General features: G+C 39.3%; 2 protein-coding genes across 5 annotated transcripts in view; both read left to right on the forward strand.

Annotated features, from left to right (window-relative positions):
• The window catches only part of TLR1 (toll like receptor 1), a 54,892-nt gene extending 51,597 nt beyond the window's left edge, over window positions 1–3,295 (forward strand). For all 3 annotated transcript variants that reach the window (XM_023738957.1, XM_023738956.1, XM_004391229.3), the window contains exon 3: window positions 679–3,295. In XM_023738957.1, the coding sequence (XP_023594725.1) occupies window positions 746–3,112 (2,367 nt within the window). In that variant the 5' untranslated portion in view covers window positions 679–745 and the 3' untranslated portion in view covers window positions 3,113–3,295. The remainder of the gene's footprint in view (window positions 1–678) is intronic.
• Window positions 1–23,615, forward strand: part of TLR10 (toll like receptor 10) — an 83,736-nt gene that overhangs the window by 51,511 nt on the left and 8,610 nt on the right. The window contains exon 2 of one of the 2 annotated variants that reach the window (XM_023738953.1): window positions 9,064–9,186. The gene's annotated coding sequence lies outside the window, so the exon portion shown is untranslated. Of the gene's footprint in view, window positions 1–9,063; window positions 9,187–9,666; window positions 10,173–23,615 lie in introns of those variants that run through there. The other variant, XM_004384675.3, reaches the window with a different exon arrangement.

Genomic DNA, 23,615 nt, shown 5'->3' on the forward strand with positions numbered 1-23,615 from the left:
AAGGACTTCCCATGATTAAGTAAAGCCATCTGTACTGGTTTCTGGTGGCTACTGTAACACATTACCATAAACTTGGTGGTTTAAAACAATAGACATTTATTCCCAAGCAGTTCTAGAGGCCAGAAGTCCCAAAACAAGGTGTTGACACGGTCCTGCTCTCTCCAGAGCCTCTTCCAGCTTCTAGTGGCTGTTGGCATTCCTTGCTTGTGGCTGCATCACTCCAACCTCTGCTTCTGTCTTCACATGGCCTTTTCCTCTGTGTCTCTGTTTTACGTTCTGTCTGTGTCAAATCTCTCTCCTCTGCCTTTCTCTTATGAGAACACTTGTCGTTGGATTTAGAGCTCTCCTGGGTAATCCAGGATGATCTGCTCATCTCAAAATTCTTAAGTACATCCACAAAGACCCTTTTTTCCATATAAGGTAATATTCACAGGTTCTAAGGATTAGTACGTGGATGTATCTTTTTGGGGACTACCATTCAACCCAGTACACCATCAATATTAAAGTTATTTGATTAGAGCTAAAATGCTTGTTTATCGACCTGTGCATTTCTCTGGTTTAATGTTGTATAACCCCAAAGAAGGTAGCGTTCATTTTATGAGTCACTATTAAAAAATGTTTAATGTCAGCCCTATCTGATCTAACAGAATCATTTAATGTGGATTCTTATTTTCCCAGGATCTATATCTGCATCAAGATGTTCTGAACAACCACAACTACAGTTAGGAATGTCTAATGTTACAAAATGACTAAAGCTAATTCTAGCATCTTCCGTTTTGCCATCATCTTTATGTTAATACTTGAGATCAGAATTCAGTTATCTGAAGAAAGTGAACTTCTTGTTGACAGGTCAAAAATGGATCTTACCCATGTTCCCAAAGATCTATCTCTGAAAACAACAATCTTAGATGTGTCACAAAACTCTATATCTGAACTTCAGGCTTCTGACATCTTGTCACTATCAAAGCTGAGGATTTTGATACTTTCTTATAATAGAATCCAGTATCTTGACATCAGTGTTTTCAAATTCAACCAGGAATTGGAATACTTGGATTTGTCCCACAACAACTTGTCGAAGATTTCTTGCCACCCTACTGTAAACTTGAAGCACTTGGACCTCTCATTTAATGGATTTGAAGTCCTGCCTATCTGCAAAGAGTTTGGCAACATGTCTCAACTAGATTTTCTGGGATTGAGTGCCACACTATTGCAAAAATCTAGTGTGCTGCCAATTGCTCATTTGAATATCAATAAGGTTTTGCTGGTCTTAGGAGAACATTATGGGCAAAAAGAAGACCCTGAGAGCCTCCAAGACTTAAACACAAAGAGTCTGCACATTGTTTTCCCCACACGAAAGGAATTCGATTTTGTTTTGGATGTAGCAGCTAGCACTGCAGTCAGTTTGGAACTGTCGAATATCAAATATGTTCCAGATGATAATGAATATTCTTATTTCATAAATGTTCTGTTAAAGCTTCAAAAGAATCCAAGGTTATTAAATCTTACTTTAAACAACATTGAAACGACCTGGAATTCTTTCATTAAGATCCTCCAGTTGGTTTGGCATACAACCATAGAGTATTTCTCAATTTCGAATGTGAAACTAACAGGTGAACTTGACCACGAATATTTCAATTATTCTGGCACTTCACTGAAGGCCTTGTCCATACACCAAGTTTTCAGTGATGCGTTCCGTTTTCAACAGGGTTATGTTTACAACATCTTTTCAAATATGAAAATCCAAAATTTAACAGTAACTGGTACACGCATGCTGCACATGCTTTGCCCTCTTCATATTAGTCCACTTGTGTATTTGAATTTTTCCAATAATCTCTTAACAGACGTGGTTTTTAAAAATTGTACAAGCTTGACTGCACTGAAGACACTTATTTTACAAATGAATCAATTAAAAGAACTTGCAAATATAATTTATATGACCAAGGATATGAAGTCTCTACAACAATTGGATATTAGCCAGAATTCTCTAAGGTATGAAAATGAAGGAAATTGCTTTTGGACTAAAAGTTTATTAATTTTAAATATGTCTTCAAACATACTTACAGACTCTGTTTTCAGATGTTTACCTCCCAGTGTCGCAGTTCTTGATCTTCACAATAACAGAATAGTGAGTATCCCTAAAGATGTCACCAGCCTGGAAGCTTTGGAAGAATTAAATGTTGCTTTCAATCATCTAACTGACCTTCCTGGATGTGGTACCTTTAGCAGGCTTTCTGTACTGATTATTGACTATAATTTAGTTTCGCACCCATCAGCTGATTTCCTCTATAGCTGCCAGAAGATTAGGTCAATAAAAGCAGGGAACAATCCATTCCAATGTTCATGTGAAATAAGAGAATTTATCAAAAGTATAAGCCAAATATCAAGTGAAATGGTAAAGGGCTGGCCTGAGTCTTATAAGTGTGCCTACCCAGAAAGCTACAAGGGAACCCCATTACAGGACTTTCACATATCTCAATTATCTTGCAACACAACGCTGCTGATCATCACCATTGGAGTCACTGTGCTGGTGTTGGTTGTTACTGTGACCTTCCTCTGCATCTGCTTGGATCTTCCCTGGTATCTCAGGATGATATGTCAGTGGACCCAGACCCGGTACAGGGCGAGGAACACACCCTTAGAAGAACTCCAGAGAAATCTCCAGTTCCATGCTTTCATTTCATACAGTGGGCATGATTCTGCCTGGGTGAAGAGTGAATTACTACCAAACCTAGAAAAAGAAGATATACGGATTTGCCTCCATGAAAGAAACTTTGTTCCTGGCAAAAGCATAGTTGAAAATATCATAAACTTCATTGAAAAAAGTTACAAGACCATTTTTGTTTTGTCTCCCAACTTTGTCCAGAGTGAGTGGTGCCATTATGAACTTTACTTTGCTCACCACAAACTCTTTCAGGATGCTTCTGATAACCTAATCCTCATCTTGCTGGAACCCATTCCACAGTACTCCATTCCTAGCAACTATCACAAGCTCAAAACTCTCATGGCACAGAGGACTTTTTTGGAATGGCCCAAGGAGAAGAACAAACATGGACTTTTTTGGGCTAACCTAAGAGCCACCATTAATATTAAGTTGATAGAACAAAATAAATAGATCACACATCAATAAAAAAATATTCCTCTTTTCAATGCTGCTGCTTTGGAAGTTCGAACAAGTTTAGTTTATTTTGCATTGGTACTAATCTGAACATAATTTTGAATTTGTGATGTAGATAAAAATGTGTGCTTTCAGGTACAAATTTACCACTTATAGGTGGCAATAAAATTAATGAAATGATATGTTGTTTTATTTTAAAAGTTAGTTAATTTCTAATACTTGTTGGATTCACCTGTTTCTCTGCTAGACCCAAGTTCAGTGAATTTATCATGTAATCAAGAGAATACCTGTTTAAACAACTCCAGTGATGCATACTCTTGTGTATCAAGGTCAATGTTAGAAAACTCCATGCTTTTATGCCTGTAGCTGAGTTTCTATAGCATTGCTGTTGGTACCCTCCCTACTTCCACTCAGCGTTCACTGCTATATGGTGAAAGCTGCTGATTGCTAATGCCAGAGACTCTATGCCTGAAGGATTTTCTTTCTGACCACAAGAACACAGTTGGCCTACACAGAGGACAATCCAAACATGCTGGAGAGTTAATGTTCTTGGAAGCAGCCCTCAACCAATGTCAGAAAGGGAAATGGTGAATAAATACTGCAACTTTCTCACCTATTTTTTGAGACAGCTCTAGGGTGTAGTCTATACTCTCCCTGAATTCCCCAATAGGCTAGAGTTCTGGTCTCTCACAGTAGAAATGGTTTGATTTTAAAGTATCTTTATGGATTTCCTTCCCTTTCTTGTCTCATTTCTTCATTTCTCTTTGAGTGTTTCCTGGGATCACCTCTGAAGTAAACTACGTGCAGATACTTGTCTCAGTGTCTGCCTCTGCGAGAAACTAGACAAAGACAGTGTTCTACCTCAGTCCAAATGGAAATTCTGAGTTTGGTCTTGTATGACTGAATATGTCACTGGGATTCTAGCTGTGTAAACTAGCATCAATGAGAGCTTTTGCTCTTTTTGTTGGAAGGAAGAATACAGTTGACGTACAGTGTTTCAATTCATAGTATCCCTCTCTCTGGGGAACTAACAAGTAGGGCATGAACAGATGGAAGCAGTGCAAGAAAATAGGCTGTATCAGATATTTTTCATACTCATCAAACATCTTCTCATTCTATCTTTTTGCTCCAGACGTTGCTGTGGCAACCAGCTCTGGGCAGGTTTAGCCCCACAGCACCTTGCCTTAGCTACACCATGTATCTTTTACTTTATACTCCAAGACTTCACTGTAACTGCTACATGGGATGCCTTGTAGAAGCCATTTTGGTACATGCACAAACTTGGAGGTGCCAGGGACATCCCCTGAGCTATCCTTGACCACTAGGGGGTGAGAGTCAGTGGATAAATACTCTTCTATTCTTGGACAAACAAATAGGAGGCATAATCTATACCATTTCTCAAAGGGTTCTCAACAAGATTGAGTCTCATTTACTAACAGAGATAACCAGTTCAGCAACTCACCCTTGGACTGATTTTCCCTCCTCCCCTGTTTCATTCTTACCAGCCTGCCAACATCCACCACCACCACGTTGAGCCCTGAGATTACTCCTCCAAACAAATTATCTACACAAAAATTCTTGCCTAAATCTCCACTCTTAGGCAGAAACCCAAATAAGACAGGTATATACAATTAGCTTCTGCTCTAAGGAACTTAGAGTGAATCAGAGGACATAACATGTATCCAAATAACTAAAATGAAAATCAACTACAATGGAAGTTCAGTGATCCTTAAGACTGTGTAAAAAAGACTTTCACAAAAGTGATAGTTTTTTCCATTAGGCCTTGAAGCAAAACTTTAACTTTGGATTTTTCGATGTGTGATGATGAAGAATGGAAAGACTATTCTAAATAGAGAGTTGAAGAGAGTAAAGTTAGGAGTACCTCAGACTCATTCTGGGACTGGTCTCCCAATTTGACTGAGACATGAGATTTGTGAAAAATGACAGTGGGATATTGTGGAAAGTTAGATTGTGGCCCTGTTGTCAAGTATCTTGAAAGTCAAGGTATAGAGCTAGAAATTAGGTACATAGGAAAGTTAGCATTTAAACTTCTATGGGTAAAATGTCCCTAGGTGGAGTAAATGGTTTGCACTTGACTGTTAACCTAAAGGTTGGTGGTTTGAACCCACCCAGCAGTACCTCGGACGAATAGGCCTGACGACATGCTTCCATTGAGATCACAGCCAAGAAAATACTATGGAACAGTTCTACTCTGTAACGCATGGAGTTGCCGTGAGTTGGAATTGACTCGACCACAACTAACAACAACACAAGGTAAAAGCTCCTAAACTTTCATGGGAGCTTATAGGGAAAAGCAAATTCAAACCATGAAATGAATGCTAAAAAAGGATAAAAGGACTTGTTTCTTAATAGAAGTTGCAATAGTTGTTAGAATTGCATTTTCCTTTTTTCTGTATGATGATTGAACTTCACGGCTTCATAATCAAGTTTTTAACTGCCTAGAAGCAGCAGAAGTTAACTACAAAACTCTGTAGGTGTAAATATATGTTATTGTTGTTAGGTATCATCCAGTCAATTTAGACTCATAGTGACCCTATGTACAGCAGAACAAAACACTGCCCGGTCCTGCGCCATCTTCACAATAGTTGCTATGTTTGAGCCCATTGTTGCAGCCACTGTGTCAATCCATCTCACTGAGGGTCTTCCTCTTTTTGGATGGCTCTCTGCTTTACCAAGCATGATGTCCTTCTTCAGGGACTGGTTCATCCTGATAACACATCCAAAGTACGTGAGACAAAGTCTTGCCATCCTTGCTTCTAAGGGGCATTCTGTCAGTACTCCTTCCGAGACACATTTGTTCATTCTTTTGACGGTCCATGGTATATTCAATATTCTTCAACAACACCATGATTCAAAGGCATCCATTCTTCTTTGGTCTTCCTTATTCATTGTCCAGCTTTTGCATGCATCTGAGGCAATTGAAAACACCATGGCTTGGGTCAGGTGCACCTTAGTCTTCAAGGTGACATCTTTGCTTTTCAACACTTTAAAGGGGTCTTTTGCAGCAGATTTGCCCCTGCTGCTCCCATAGATGTTGATTGTGGATCCAAGTGAAAGGAAATCCTTGACAGCCTCAATCTTTTCTCTATTTACCATGATGTTGCTGATTGGTCCAGTTGTGAGGATTTTTGTTTTCTTTATGTTGAGGTGTAACCCTCACTGAAGGCTGTGGTCTTTGATCTTCATCAGCAAGTGCTTCAGGTCCTCTTCACTTTCAGCAAGGAAGGTTGTGTCATCTGCATAACGCAGGTTGTTAATGAGTCTTCCTCCAATCTTGATGCTGCGTTCTTCTTCATATAGTCCAACTTCTTGGATTATTTCCTTAGCATGCAGATTGAATAAGTATGGTGAAAGGACACAACCCTGATGCAGACGTTTCCTGACTTTAAACCATGCAGTAGTCCCTTCTTCTGTTTGAACAACTGCCTCTTGATCTATGTACAGATTCTTCATAAGCACAATTACGTGTTCTGAAATTCTCATTCTTTGCAATGTTATCCATAATTTGTTTTGTTGCACACAGTCAAATGTCTTTGCACAGTCAACAAAACACAGTCAACATCTTTCTGGTATTCTCTGATTTCAGCCAGGATCCACCTGACATCAGCAATTCTATCCCTGGTTCCACATCCTCTTCTAAATCTGGCTTGAATTTCTGGCTGTTCCCAGTCGATGTACTGCTGCAGCTGCTTTTTCATGATCTTCAGCAAAATTTTACTTATGTGTGATATTAATGATATTGTTCAATAATTTCTGCATTCCGTTGGATCACCTTTCATTGGATTAGGCACAAATATGGATCTCTTCCAGTCAGTTGGCCAGGTAGTTGTCTTACAAATTTCTTCAAAGGCGAATGGGCACTTCTGGTGCTGCATTCATTGGTTGAAACATCTCAATTGGCATTTCGTCAATTCCTGGAGCCTTGTTTTTTGCCAATACCTTCAGTGCATCTTGGACCTCTTCCTTTGGTACCATGGGTTCCTGATCATATGCTACCTCCTGAAATGGATGAACATTGACCAATTCTTTTTTGTACAGTGACTCTGTGTATTCCTTCCATCTTCTTTTCATGCTTCCTGCATTGTTTAATATATTCCCCGTAGAATCCTTCAATATTGCAATTCAAAGCTTGAATTTTTTCTTCAGTTTTTTCAGCTGAAGAAATGCTGAGCATGTTCTTCTCTTTTCGTTTTCTAGCTCCAAGTCTTTGCACATGTCACAATACTTTACTTTGTCTTCTCGAGCTGCCCTTTGAAATCTTCTGTTCGGCTCTTTTACTTCATCATTTCTTCCTTTCACTTTAGCTACTTAAAGTTCAAAAGCAAGTTTCAGAGCTTCTTCTGACATCAGTTTTGGTCTTTTCTTTCTTTCTTGTCTTTTTAATGACCTCTTGCTTTCTTCAGGTATGATGTTTTGATGTAATTCCACAACTCCTCTTGTCTTCAGTCATTAGTGTTCAACGTATCAAATCTATTCTTCAGATGGTCTCTAAATTTAGGTGAGATATACTCAAGGTTGTACTTTGGCTCCTGTGGATTTGTTCTAATTTTCTTCAGCTTCCACTTGACCTTGCATATGAGCAATTGGTGGTCTGTTCAGCAGTCGGCCCCTGGCCTTGTTCTGACTGATGATATTGAGCTTCTCCATCGTCTCTCTCCACGGATGTAGTCGATTTGATTCCTATGTATTCCATCTGGTGAGGTCCACGTGTGCAGTCGCCATTTATCGGTTGGAAAAAGGTATTTGCAATGAAGAAGCCATTGGTCTTGCAAAATTCTAACACACGATCTCCGGCAGCGTTGCTTTCACCAAAGCCATATTTTCCAGCTACTAATCCTTCTTTGTTTCCAACTTTCAAATTCTAATCACTAGTAATTATCAATGTATCCGGATTGCATTTTCCATCAATTTCAGACTGCAGAAGTTGGTAAATATCTTCAATTTCTTCACCTTTGACCTTAGTGGTTGGAGCTTAAGTTTGAATAGTAGTCATATTACTTGGTCTTCCTTGTAGGGGTGTGGATATTATCCTATCACTGATAGTGTTGTCCTGCAGGATAGATCTTGAAATGTTCTTTTTGACCATGAATGTGAAGCCATTCCTTTTCAAGTTGTCATTCCTGGCATAGCAGACCATATGATAGTCTGATTCAAAATGGCCAATACTAGTCCATTTCAGCTCACTAATGCCTAGGATATCAATGTTTATGTGTTCCATTTCATTTTTGATGATTTCCAATTTTCCTAGATTCATATTTCGTACATTCACGTTTTGATTATTAATGGATGTTTGCAGCTGTTTCTTCTCATTTTGAGTCATGCCACATCAGCAAATGAATGTCCCAAAAGCCTGACTCCATGCAGGTCATTAAGGTCAACTCTACTTTGATGAGGCAGCTCTTCTCCAGTCTTTTGAGTGCCTTCCAACATGAGGGGCTCATATTCCTATATCAGACAATGTTCCACTGCTATTCATAAGGTTTTCACTGGCTAATTCCTTTCAGAAGTAGACAGCCAAGTCATTCTTGCTTGTGTGTTTTAGTCTGGAAACCTATCCACCATGGGTGAGCCTGCTGGTATTTGAATACCAGCGGCATAGCTTCCAGCATCATAGCAACATATAAGCCCCCACAGTACCACAAACTGAGAGATGGGTGGTGGACCATTTACATAAATCTATCATAATCATCCCCTTTTTAAGTGCCCATTCTTCCAGCGGACAAATTCATTTGGAAATTTCATCTTCACTGGCGATTTCCAAAAGTGTCACTTAAATCTTAAGTATAAATAAAAACATCTCAAAAAGTGTTGCTTTTAAAAAATTTATATGTACTCTGCAATCCACAATAAAAAATTGCAAGCTTATTTTACCACTTCACTTCAAGACTAGGCTTCTAGCTAACCTCTCCCCATCCCCTTCCAATCAGGTAATGCTGAAATTATGGAGCCATCATTCCTATTCCGCTCATCACCGCTTGGCCACTGTACCCAATCTGATGGATGGGATACATGATCTGAACTTTGACACATCAAAATCAGATAAAATTACAGTAAGTCTCCAAGGTTATGAATGTCTGACTTATGAACAACTCATACTTGCCCTTTAATGTTGTATAAACTTGCTCTCACTTTGTGTTATGGACTGAATTGTGTCCCACCAAAATATGTGCATCAATTTGGCTAGGCCATGATTCCCGGTGTTGTGTAATTTTCCACCATTTTGTCATGTGATGTGATTTTCCTACGTGTTGTAAATCCCACCTCTATGATGTTAATGAGGTGGAATAGGTGTCAGTTATGTTAATGAGGCAGGACTCAATCTACGAGATTGGATTGTGTCTTGAGCCAACCTCTTTTGACATATAAGAGAAAGAAGCAAGCAGAGAGACAGGGGGACATCATACCACCAAGAAAGCAGTGCCAGGAGCAGAGCATGTCCTTTGGACCTGGAGTCCCTGTGGGGAGAAACTCCTAGTTCAGGGGAAGATTGATGACAAGGACCTTCCTCCAGAGCCGGCAGAGAAAGCCTTCCCCTGGAGCTGATGCCCTGAATTTGGACTTCCAGCCTACTAGACTGTGAGAGAATAAACTTCTGTTTGTTAAAGCCACCCACTTGTGGTATTTCTGTTACAGCAACACTAGATGGCTAAGACACTTTGGAACTATTGAACCAACCCCCACTTGCAACAAATTCTTCATCACAATCACCTTCACTTGCTGCACATGCAGCTTTTAAATCATTGAAAAGGCTTTGAGCTGTTTCTTGCACTAAATTAAGGCTAAATAAATATTCACCAGTTCTGACTTACGTACAAATTCTTAAAGATACACTTAGAAACGGATCTAGTTCGTAACCTGGGGACTGCCTGTATAATGAAGTTACACAACATGCAATGCCACCAGCATGCAGTAGAGGGCAAAGGGGAGTTCAAGCTTCCCGGTAAAGCTTGACTCATTATGCTCCTGCAGCCAGTTGTGGCCCTGTCTTTGAATCACCCACACCTGAAGCTCTGACTGAGCTGGTGCAAGCCAGAAGGTAAGAATTTTTAGCTTTGTTTGTTATAACACTTACGAGAAAGAAATGAGTTGCATGGGTATTTTCTAAAAAGGAGATAATTTGAACTAGTGTAGATGGAAGGAAAGAAGACACATAAGATTTTCAGTATTTATTATTTTGCCTAAATTAATCTAAAGATTAAGCATTAGTGGTTCTGGGGCTATCAATCTGAGGAATTGTCTTGCAGGTATTTGAGGGTTTGGGCTTCTTTCCATTAGTTGCTGATTAAATCTGGTCAGTTCTTCTATCCAGAGTGGAATGTTCAAGAATTGTGGCAAGTTGTCTCTAGCTTTTATTTTCCTCTAATGCATGTTAACAACAACAGCTGGATGAAATCTCTGGCTAGTTAAATCTTGTTTGTTGCTCTTTTATTCAGTTTAGAAAGAGCTGCATTTGTGTAGTAGTTCTAAAAGTAGAGACACATATGATGGATCTTGTACAATGCACTTCTTGCTCAGTTTCCCTCAGAACTCCAAAGTAATCAAAGGTGGCCGTATGGCTGTGGTAGAGTGGAGCATAATTTTAAAAATGTAGACATTTAATTTCTGGAAGAGGTTTCTCGCAGAATGCCTAAACTGAGCTATTAATTAGGGATGTGTGCACTCCCTGAGTTTTGTTTCAATTCTTGCGAATTTGTAACACTCTCAAGATATACTTACACACAGGCAAATTCTTGAATGCTGAGACAGCCAGTAGAGTGTCACATAGCAGCTGCATACTGCTTCAGAGAGAGGTACCTGGGATGGGGAGGAAAGAAGAGGCAGCACTGTCATAGCTGGCCAGGACAATGGAATGAACCTTGGTAACCACATCCTGTTGTTATTGTTAGGAGCCATCCAGTCGGTTCTGACTCATAGAGACCCTATGCACAGCAGAACCAAACAGTGCACTGTCCCACACTATAGTCACAATCTTTGCTATGTTTGAGAACATTGTTGCAGCCACTGTGTCAATCCATCTTGTGGAGTGTCTTCCTCTTTTTCACTGACCCTCTACCTTACCAAGAATGATGTCCTTCTCCAGGCAATGGTCCCTTCTGATAACATGTCGTAAGTATGTGAGATGAAGTCTCACCATCCTCACTTCTAAGGAGAGCTCTCACTGTACTTCTTCCAAGACAGGCTTGTTTGTTCTTCTGGCAGTCCATGGTAAAAGAAGTCAACATTCTTTGCTAACACCGTAATTCAAAGGCATCAATTCTTCTTCCTTCTTCCTTGTTCATTGTGCAACTTTCCCATGCATATGAGGCAGTTGAAAATACCATGGCTTGGGCCAGGTGCACCTTAGTCCTCAAAGTGACATCTTTGCTTCTTAATAACACTTTAAAGAGGCCTTTTGCAGCAGATTTCTCCAATGCAATGAGTCATTTGATTTCTTGACTGCTGCTTCCATGGGTGTTGATTGTGAATCCAAGTAAAATAAAAATCCTTGACAACTTCAATATTTTATCCATCTACCATGATGTTAAGAGCCCTGGTAGCACAATGGTTAGGAGCTTGGCTGCTAACCAAAAGGTTGGCAGTTCAAATCCACCAGACACTCCTTGGAAACTCTACGGGGCAGTTCTACTCTGTCCTATAGGGTCATTATGATTTGAAATCGACTCGACAGCAACAGGTTGTTTCTGGTACCATGATGTTACTTATTGGTCCAGTTGTGAGAATTTTTGTTTTCTGTATTTTGATGTATAATCCATACTGAAGACTGTGGTCTTTGATCTTCATCAGTAAGTGCTGCAAGTCCTCTTCACTTTCAGCAAGCAAGGTTATGTCATCTGCATATTGCAGGTTGTTAATGAGTCTTCCTCCAATCCTGATGCTGTGTTATTCTTCATATAGTCCAGCTTCTCAGATTATTTGCTCAGCATATAGATTGAATAAGTATGGTGAAAGGATATAACCCTGATGCACAACTTTCCTGATTTTAATCCATGCAGTATCCTTTTGTCCTGTTTCAATGAGTGCCTCTTGGTCTATGCACAAGTTCCTCATGAGCAACAGTTTAGTGTTCTGAAATTCCTATTCTTCATAATGTTATCCATAAGCTGTTATGATCACACAGTTGAATGAATTTGCATAGTCAATAAGACACAGGTAAACATCTTTCTGGTATTCTCTGCTTTTAGCCAAAATCCATCTGACATCAGCAATGATATCCCTCCTTCTATGTCCTCTTCTGAATCCAGCTTGAATTTCTAACAGGTCCCTGTCGTTGTACAGCTGCAACCGTTTTTGAATTGTCTTCAGCAAAATTTTACTTGTATGTGATATTAATGATATTGTTCAGTAATGTCTGTATTCCACTGATCACCTTTCTTTGGAATAAGCATGAATATGGGTATCTTCCAGTCAGATGGCCAGGTAGCTGTCTTGAAAATTTCATGGCATAGATGAGTGAGTATTTACAGCATTGCATCCTTTTGTTGAAACATCCCCACTGGTATTCCATCAATTCCTGAAGCCTTGTTTTTCACCAATGTCTTTAGCGAAGCTTGAACTTCTTCCTTCAGTACCATCAGTTCTTGATCGTATGCTACCTCCTGAAATGTTTGAACGTCGACCAATTCTTTTTGGTACAGTGAGTCTGTGTATTCCTTCCATCTTCTTTTGATGCTTTCTTCATCATTCAATTTTTTGCCCATGTTGTTGTTGTTAGGTGCTGTCAAGTCAGTTCCCACTCTTAGTGACCCTATGTATGAAAGAACAAAAAACAGGCCGGTTTTGCCCATCAACTCCCTCAATACTGCAGCTCCAGGCCTGAGTTTTTAATTCAGTCCTTTCAGCTTGAGAAATGCTGAGTATCTTCTTCCCTTTCAGTTTTCTATCTCCAGGTCTTTGCACATTTCATTATAAAACTTTGCTTTTCTTCTCAAGCTGCTCCTTGAAACATTCTGTTCAGTTCTTTTACTTCATCATTTCGTCCTTTTACTTTAGCTACTCTACATTCAACAGCAAGTTTCAGAGTCTCTTCTGACATCTGTTTTGGTCTTTTCTTTCTTCTTTGCCTTTTTAATGACTGTTTGCTTTCTTCATGTATGATGTCTTTGATGTCATCCCACAACTCGTCTGGTCTTGGCCATTAGTGTTCAATGTATCAAATCTATTCTTGAGATGGTTTCCAAATTCAGGTGGCACATACTAAAGTTTGTACTTTGGCTCTTGTGGACTTGTTTTAATTTCCTTCAGCTTCAACTTGAACTTGCATATGAGCAATTGATAGTCTGTTCCCCAGTCGATCCCTGGCCTTGTTCTGACTGATGATACTGAGCTTCTTTATCGTCTCTTTCCACGGATTTGATTCCTGTGGATTCCATCTGGCAAGGTCCATGTGTACAGTCATTGTTTATGTTGTTGCAACAGGTATTTCCAATGAGTAAGTTGTTGGTCTTGTAAAATTCTATCTTGTAATCTCTAGCATTGTTTCTATCACCAAGGCCACAGTTTCCAACTACTGAGCCTTCTTCTTTGTTTCCAACTTTTACATTCTAATCACCAGTAATTATCAATGCATCTTGATTGCATGTTTGAGCAATTTCAGACTGCAGAAGTTGGTAAAAATCCCAATTTCCTCATCTTTGACATTAGTGGTTGGTGTGTAAGTTTGAATAGTAGTCGTATTAACTGGCCGTCCTTGTAGGCATATGGTTATTATTCTATCACTGACAATGTTGTATTTCAGGATAGAATTTGAATGTTCTTTTTGACAATGAATGCTACGCCATTCCTCTTCAATTTGTCATTCCTGGCATAGTAAACCAATTGATTGTCTGATTCAAAATGGCGAATACCTGTGCATTTCAGCTAATGCCTAGGATATTGATCTTCAAGCATTCCATTTCATTTTTGTCAACATCCAATTTTCCTTGATTCATATTTCTTATATTCCACATTCCGATTACTAATGGGTGTTTGCAGCTGTTTCTTCTCATTTTGAGTTGTGCCACATCAGCAAATGAAGGTCCTGACTCCATCCATGTCACTAAAGTTGACTCTACTTTGAGGAGGTAGCTCTTTCCCAGTCGTATTTTGAGTGCCTTCCAACCTGAGGAGCTCATTTTCTGGTACTGTATCAGACAATGTTCCTCTGCTATTCAAAAGGTTTTCACTGCCCAGTTTTTTCGGAAGTAGACTACCGGGTCTTTCTTCCCAGTCTGTCTTAGTCTGGAAGCTCTACTGAAATCTGTTCACCATGGGTGACCTTGCTGTTATTTGAAATACTAGTGGTATAACTTCCAGCATCTCACCAACGCACAAGTCACCACAGTTGGAGAAACTGACAGATGAGTGGTAGAAATTACAATCTAAACCACTTCATTTCATGATTGAGATCCCTTGCATTTGGATTTGAGTACCACCCAAAGCCCTGCTCTACCACTTACTTACTGGATCACCTTAGGTATGCTATTGATCCTCTGGACTTTAGCTGCTCCATCTATATAATAGGGATAATAGTAGTCACCACTTCATAGAGTTGTTGATAATATGTGAAAAGCACTTTTTTCCATGCTGGGCATATAGGAAACACTCAGAAAATGTCAGTCATTCTTACTCTTATGTTGTAAATATTCAGTAAGCAATTAGTTTTTGACACTTTCTCCATCTCTTTGTTTCATTGGGAACGGAGAAATTAGATGATTAATTATTCTTTGGCAGACCACCAATTGCCATCTCTTACTGTCTTTTGATGTGACCTTTAAATAAGAAGCTATTAATAAAAATCATTTTGTTTTTCACCTGCTTTCAGCATAGTAGTAGTAGGAGGAGAAATATCCTAATAATACATAATATTATTGATGCATTTTTTAATCAAAGGTTAAGTTTTAATGAAATGCCATAATGTATATCTATTGCTTGAGAGATAGGCACTTTTTATTTTACTGTGTTAAGAGAAGTTTGAGGAGAGTTATTGTGGCATTGGGCGTGGGGAAATGGTGGGTAAAAGATGTAAACTGTGACATCTCAACCCAGGGAATTCCAGATAAAACAACAGGGTTAGATTCCGCTGCATTTTTCTAGCGCTATAGCTCTCAGACCTAGAACGTTAAATAAGTTGCTACAGATTGAAGTATTCTGTGACATGATAACTTCAAAAGCACCTTTATTAGCTTAATGATTGTAACTGCCATTTCCTTCCAAGTCATATTGGAGCCTGAGGGAAAAAGAAAAATCAGTAATACTAATCTTGTTCGTATTAAACATTTTGGTATTTTATTCATCATGGTTTTTTTGCATTAATTTTGATTTAAAAAATATATTTCATTAAAATATATTTTATCTTTGTTGTTGTTGTTGAGAATATACCCAGCAAAACATAACACTGATTCAACAGTTTCTACACGTGCAATTCAGTGACATTGATTACTCTCTTCAGGTTGTGCAACTATTCCCATCCTCCTTTTCTGAGTTGTTCCTTCCCCATCAACATAAACTTACTGCCCCCTAAGTTTCCTATCTAATCTTTCGAGTTGCTGTCTTCAGTTTGATCCCATATAGATAGATCTTGAAAGAACACAATGCTCAAGGCAGACATTCTTTTCTAGTTAAACTAAACTAATGTTTGGTTTAAAGAAGACTTCAGGGGATATTTTTGGTTTAAGGTTTAAAGACTATCTCAAGGCAGTAGTTTCAGGGGTTCATGCAGCTTCCAAGGCTCCAGAAAGTCTGGAGTCCATGAGAATTTTAAATTCCGTTCTGCATTGTACCCCTTTGGATCAGGATTTTTCTATAGAAAAATGTCCTTTAGTCTTGATTACTGAGTTTCTTGGTGCCCCTTAAATTTGCCTCACCCTAGTGGAGGCCCTGATAACTGTTACCATTTATTAAGCATGATATACTAGACATGGTACCAAACGATTTATATACATTATCTCATTTACTCCTATGCACAGACTCCATTTTACTGATAAGAAAACTGAGCATTTAAAAATTACCTAAATGACCCAAGTTCCACACCCAATCAGTAATTAAGATTGGACTGGAACACAGATTTATCGATCCCCAACACCAACCTCATTCTTTAATCATCATGCACTACACCATATCAGGAATTCACAACACAAACTCATTCATTCAACATATGTGTTTTGAGAATATATTATATATCACCTTTTACTACAGGATAAAAATTTGAAATCATTCATGGATTCAACATGTATTTACGGAGCACGTGTCATGAGTCAGGAATTATTCTATGTGCTGGGGATACAGCAGTGAACAGAATAGATAGGTCCACGCCCCCCAGGGGTACAAGGAGTAGGGGGAAACAGTCAATAAACAAATAAATTAACAAAAGTTTCCGATAGTGGTAAGTGCTCTCCTCCACTGAAAAATGAAATAAGGTAATGTGAACTAATAACAAGTTGGCCACTTTAGGTTAGTTGATCAAGGTAGGTACCTTAGAGGGGATAAATTTTTAAGCTGAGACCTAAATGACAAGAAGGAGCCAGCCAAGGAAGGATCTAGGGGAAGAGCATCCCAAGCAAAATCTGTGCAAAGATTCTAAGGTCAGAGCTATCTTGATGTGGCCAAGGAACATAAAGAAGGGCCATACGTCTACAGTGTAGTGGGCAGGGAGAAGAACAGTATGAAAAGAGGTCCTAGAAAGAAGCAAGACTAGCTTGTGGAGGGTATCAGGCTCAAGGATGTTCTCACCCACTGGGATGGATAAGCAAATTTCTGAATGAGAAAATTGTCATTTTTCATTAACATAAGTTGAATCTTTAAAGAGCTTCGAGTCTATGTTAATTCTAAACAGGTGAGTTAATACAAGATGCATTAAACCTAATTATAATATACACATTAATTTTCAAAGATTATAAAATTTCCATATATTTATCAATCTAATTTATTAAAATCATATACTAAGTCTTCCTCATCATGCAAGTTATCCCAGATTATCACAGCTGTGTGACTGAAAGTTAAGAGAATTCAGAGTGAAAACCTGGATTCTGGAGTCATTCTAATTTCAAATCCTACTTATGCCACTGAGTTCTCTAATGGATATTAATAGTAGCTACCTCATAGACTGTTGTGAAGTTCAAATGAGATAATTCATGTAGCTTGGCACATAGTGCTAAATAAATTTTAACTATTATTAGATTACAAAGAAATACAACACTGACTAATTAAAGGGGAGAACTCTAGATCTTTTCATTCTTGTGTGTGATTAGATATTTTTTGCTTTGAAAGAGGCGACACAAAGCAAATAGCCTGTGTATCAGCGATTTTTCTAGGCTACCTGTTGTTTCTAGGCTACATGTTGTTTCTGGTATTGCCATCCTATATCCAAAAACTATCCAAAACTTCCCAAGTGAATTGTATTTTCTAACACAATAGCCCTGAAAATGCTCAACATAATGGCTCAGTCCATATGAGTCCTAAAAGTAATTGATACAAAACCTAAATTGGGTGGCATTTGCAGACTTAATCATTAGGATTCTTGGACACTGTATTAGAAAACTTTAAAGAATCAATATGACTTAGGAAGATAAAATTTCATTCTGATTAAAGTATTATAACATATTTTGGAAACAGATTTGCCTTGGCTTACCCTAGAGAGGCAAGATATCAGAGTGGCTAAGAGTCCATGCTCTGGACTCCCACAACTTCAGTTCTACCATGTAGTAACTTTGTGACTATGAAAAAATTACATGAACTCTCTTTCCGTATATGTAAAAGGTAAATAGTTATAGCATCAACCTTATAAGATTGTTGTTGTGAGAATCAATCTGTGTAAAGTACTTAGCTCAATGAATGCTAGTTGTTATTTAAAAAAATAACAAGTGGTCATTGCTTCATTTACATGATAAAGTCAGTATAAGTGGAGATGCCATCAGATTCCCCTGACAGATAAAAATGTATAGTTTCATCGAATAGAACAAGTTACTCAGGTCATCTTAAATATGGGTAATATATTACAATTATGGTACTGATAAAGAATTTATTTTGCTGGGTTTGTGAAATCTGGAAAGTTAACATGGACATAAGGTTGTATCATGGAGGCATTATTTTTATGTTCATATTTGTTTTTATACTGATCATTGATTGCTATATTAAATGCTATAGAAAAGGGAGATGACCAAGAATGAAATGGATTCATGGAAGGATGAATTGGATGGATTGGAGGAAATAAAAGTAGATGGAATATCTTAGTGGAATCAAGGGAAAATTCCAGGCCAATTCCAGGCTCCCATCTCCTCAATGCCATCTGTGAAATGGTGGCAGTAATAGCATCATCAGTACCTGTCTAACTTTGGGGGAGGAGGAGAAAATGACCAGGGTCAGCCCAAAGTTGATCCCTATGAGGTGGATGTCATACATACCTCCACCCTCCAACCTTTTTACCTATTTTGACACAAGCCATCCCCTCATGGCTCTCTACTTCTCTTGTGGGTTTGGTAATCTGTTGCAATGGCCACACAGAACTCACAGACCATACTTACAGTTAAGTGGTTTATTAAGGAAGCAACAGGGTACAACTTGGGATCAGGATCAATAGGCTACAACTCAGGATCAGGATCAGGAAGCATGCAGGCAAAGTCTCCCCTCTTCAGTGTAGGAGAGCTCTCTCAGCTCCTCTTGGCTGTGCAGGCCTCCTCTCAGCCCTCTGAGGACAGGCCTCTCTTGGCCCTGATCTCTGTCACCACCAACTCTGCTGTTGGGCCCCTTCCAGGCATGTCAGTGTCTTCATTCAGTGTTAATAGCCATTGACCTGTGTTACAGCTCTTTTAGGAGGTTCTTTGCCTCCTCTCTCACTGCTTCTTCTTTGTTTTTTCTTCTTTTCCCTTCTGCTTCTTCCTACTGCTTCTCTTCCTGCTTCTTTCTGTCTGCAAAAACTCTGCAGAGCTGGCTACTTGTCAATTTCAAGGCATGGCACTTCCATCAGGGACCTGAACAGAATAATCCCCTCTCTGTAGGCCACAGACACTTCATTTTCATAGTAGACTACAACTCACCTCATTTGCATAGTCTATTGACCCATCCCTGCAAGGTGCATACCAATCACAGGGCAGGCTGTAGCCCAGATCAGACAAAAATATCAAAACGAAGTAGTTTACAGCTTACCCAGAAATATCAATCAACCTGGACAAAAGTAACAAACTCTCTGGGGTGGAAAACTAGGGCAAATGTAACTCCTCAGGGATTAGGTGAAAAATCTCTCAAGCTGTTTTTCCAAAGAACCAAGGCAAAATGCCCCATAAAGGAACTCATTACACCATACCATCCCTACCTAGTACCTTTCATGTCCTCCTTCCACTGAGGGCACAATGGTCAAAAAATATCAAAATCAAAGTTCTCCACAGTCATCTCACAAGCTGGCTGAGTATTTTGGTGCAATTTTGTCCCTTTCCTGTTTTCTATGAAATAGTTCTATAGAGTGTTTTCATTTTTAAGATATTTTGGAAAATATCCATATGTTTTCTAAGCTTTCTTCACTTCAAGAAAAAGACAAACTGGGCAGGTTCTAGTCAAAGAAAAATCCAGATAAGAGTGAGGAAATATTCCAGGTGTCTTTGTTTTAATTCTGCCAGTCATGACTAGGGATGGATTACCCAATAAGCAAGATATGCACGGGCTTACTTGTGCTTACTTACTAATCTGTAGGACACAGTTTCACCTGTTTTTCACCACATCAGCGACGCAGCGAAAACCCATGTGAAATTGTTCACTACAGATTAGTAAGTAAACACAAGCCTGCCTTGCTTACTGTAAACCTTGCATACCTTGCTTACTGGTTAATCTGCCCCTGGTCATGACCCTGCCTGCATACACACATACACACACACACACACACACACACACACTCTGCCTCTCAGAACTATAGGACAGAATAAAAAGTACAGAGAGAGACTTCCAGGCAACATGGCGCTATAGTCAGAAGCACCACACTGTCCCTCCACAGCAAAGATCAGAAAAACTAAGTCAAACAGAGTCACACTTCAATCCTGAAACCCTAAACATCAAATGAAGAGATAAAGAACTCAGCCAAGCACCGAATGGAATAAGAAACTGACTGAGAACAGAGCGGGAGGAGAGATACATGCAAAGGTACCCTATCAGCTACTGCAGCGCAGATCCACCATCTTGGACTCCTATCGGAGATCGGCGAACAGGAGGTATGAGAAAGCAGCTTCACGGAGCCTCCAACAGGAGACAGAACAACCGGTAACCCATGATATAGGCTTTCCCACCCCCCACCCTTCTTCATCCACACTTAGTCTCCTCTGCTTCCTGCAGCCACAGTCTGTTGGCCAGGAAGCACGAGCTTCTCCCCATTGCAGCTTGGATTCCACCCGCCTGCACTGGCAAGCTCCCTGAGTGCCATTTGTTGGCGGCTGGTGTTGCTTTTTTCTGCTTCTTTAGATTTCTTCCTTACCTCTCACCACCTCCCCCTCCTTTCTCTCAAATACCTGGCTCCATGCTCCATCTTGCTTCTTCGTGAAAGGCTGCAAAACACTGCTTGATTGTGAAACTGCTTCCTGTCCTGTGCCGCCATGCTGGTGGGACCCCCAGGGCTTTTTTCTTTCTTTGTTTGCTCTGATTTGTTCTGTTTTGATTCGTTTATTTGTTTTCTTTTTCTTTTCTCTGCTTGGGAGCCCCTTCTAGCTGGGCAGTATCGTGTGGCTCGGAAGATAGTCGGTCCCTTACTCTGTGCAGATGCACAGGGACATCCCTGGGGGCATTTCTTTTTTTTTTTTGTTTGTTTGTTTTTTATTTGTTTTTTTTTTGTTTGTTTTTTCATTTCTTTGTTTAGTTTTCTTCCTCTATTATTCTCTTTTTGTCCTTCTTCATTTCCAGTTTCTCAATTTATTCGTTTTTTCTTTTACCTTTTTTCTTTTTTTTCTTTTTGTTTTTCCCCATTTCTCAGTCTCTCATCTCTCCACTCCAATAGCAAGCTCACCTAGCACCCTTTCTTGTTTGTGTGTATGTTTTTGGCTCCTGTTTCTTATCTTTCTTATCTTTCCCATACCCATCTTAGCTCCACATATCACAATCTACCCCTCCTCCTGCCTACCTGCACCTTGCACTGAACATCACACTCCCAAACAGCACAGGCATGGCCTACTGGAACCTGCCCTGCACTGATTCCCAATCTGCACTGTCAGCCCTGGTACGTGCCACAAAAAACCTATCCCAGCAATTCCCCTTCAGCTGGACCTGCCCTGCTGTACCATACCCCTGCCCATTGGAGAAGGAGGTGATAAGTATCATGCCCACAGACGAGCAAACAACAAAGAACACACAGCCTGCCTACTCAGACATAACCAAATAAAACAAAAAAGCAGGATGAAACAAACAAATCTATAATCAATAAACAAGGAAAATAACCACGGAATGCCCCGAAGACAGCAGACAATATCAAAACATTTACAAAAACAGGACAGGATGGTTCCAGTAGGTGTCCAAAATGAAACACCAGATGACCTGCCAGTAGAAGAAAAGGCACTAGACCTAACTGATGAGGAATTCAAATCTCTAATATTCAGAATTATCCAAGAGTTGAAGCAAAAAACAGACAAAAATGAGGGAAAAATAGACAAATTCATGGAAAATACAGACAAAAAAATGGAAGAATTCAAGAAAATAATATAGGAACAAAATGCTAAAATAAATTCCCAACTAGAAATCATAGAAACACAATTAGAAATCCAAAAGATAAACAACAAGATTTCAGAAATGGACAGTGTCATAGAAGGGCTGAGGAGCAGGTTTGAAATAATGGAAGATAGGATCAGCGAAATTGAAGACAAACACTTGGATTCAACTCTGTTTGAGGAAAAATCAGAAAAAAGAGAGAAGAAAAATGAAGAAACCCTGAGAATTAAGTGGGATACAATCAAAACCAAAAATCTGTGAGTGATCGGAGTTCCAGAACAGGCAGAGAAAACAGAAAACAGAGAGAGGATCATTGAAGAATTGCTGACAGAAAAATTCCCCAATATCATGAAAGATGAAAAGCTGGCCATCCAAGAAGCTCAACGAACCCCATATAGGATAGACCCCAAAAGAAAATCACCAAGGCTTATCATAATCACACTTGCTAAAACCAAAGACAAACAAAGAATCCTGACAGCAGCTGGAGAAAAACAAAAAGTCACGTACGGAGGAGAAACAATAAGACTAAGCTCAGATTATTCGGCAGAAACCATGCAGGCAAGAAGGCAATGGGATGACAGATATAAAACCTTGAAAGAAAAAAATTGCCAGTCAAGAATAATATATCCTGCAAAACTCTCATTCAAATTTGATGGTGAAATTAGGTCATTTCCCGATAAACAGAAATTAAGGGACCATGTAAAAACCAAACTTACAAGACTTATTAAAGGAAGTCCTCTGATCTGAGAACAAACAATATCAGACCACAGGCTGAGTCTAGGACACAGGATTGTACTAGCCAGATACCAACCTAGGAAATGAACTCTTAAGGACTATGCAAAACCAAAAGAATTACAAGAGAACCAGAGAGGTTAATCTGTAAATGACAACAGCATCAGAACAATAAAAGAGGGAAAAAACAGTGTAGGTATAGAACCTTCTAATGGAGAGGAAGTCAAGCGATACCAAGTAATAATAGACAATGGTTCAAATCTAGCAAGATAAAGGTAAATTTCAAAGTAACCACAAAGAAAGTTAACAAACCTACTCATCAAAATAAAGAAGAAAAACATAAAGTCTCAGTAAAAACAAAACCTACACAAACAAAAGAAATGAAGAAAATATCCACAAACAAAAGGAACTAAACACAGGAGAGTAAGAGGAACAAAGAAAATGTCAACACCACAAAAAAAAAAGCACTACAAAATGCAATCCCACTCCCAGGAATATATCCTAGAGAAATAAGAGCTGTCACACTAATAGACATATGCACACGCATAGTCATTGAAGCACTGTTAACAACAGCAAAAAGATGGAAACAACCTAGATGCCCTTCAACAGATGAATGGGTAAACAAACTATGGCACATACACACAATGGAGTATTATACAAAGATAAACAACGATGATGAATCTGTGAAGCATCTCATAACATGGATGAAACTAGAGGACATTATGCTGAGTGAAATAAGTCAATCACAAAAGGACAAATATTGTATGAGACCTCTACTGTATAACTCATGTAAAAGTTTGCACACAAAAAGAAACAATCTTTGTGGGTTACGAGGGATGGGAGGGGTGGGGGTGGAACTAAATAGATAAGTGGTAACTTTGGTGGAGGGTAAGACAGTACACATTACTGGAGAAGCCAACACAACTTGTACAAGGAAAGGTCATGGAAGCTCCATAGACACTTCCAAACTCCCTGAGGGACTGAATTGCTGGACGGAGGGCCGTGGGGACCATGGTCTCGGGGAACATCTAGCTCAACTGGCATAACACAGTTTATAAAGACAATGTTCTACATTCTACCTTGGTGAGTAGCGTCT

This window comes from Trichechus manatus, unplaced genomic scaffold, assembly GCF_000243295.1.
Source record: "Trichechus manatus latirostris isolate Lorelei unplaced genomic scaffold, TriManLat1.0 scaffold00126, whole genome shotgun sequence".
Taxonomy (NCBI): Eukaryota; Metazoa; Chordata; class Mammalia; order Sirenia; family Trichechidae; genus Trichechus; species Trichechus manatus.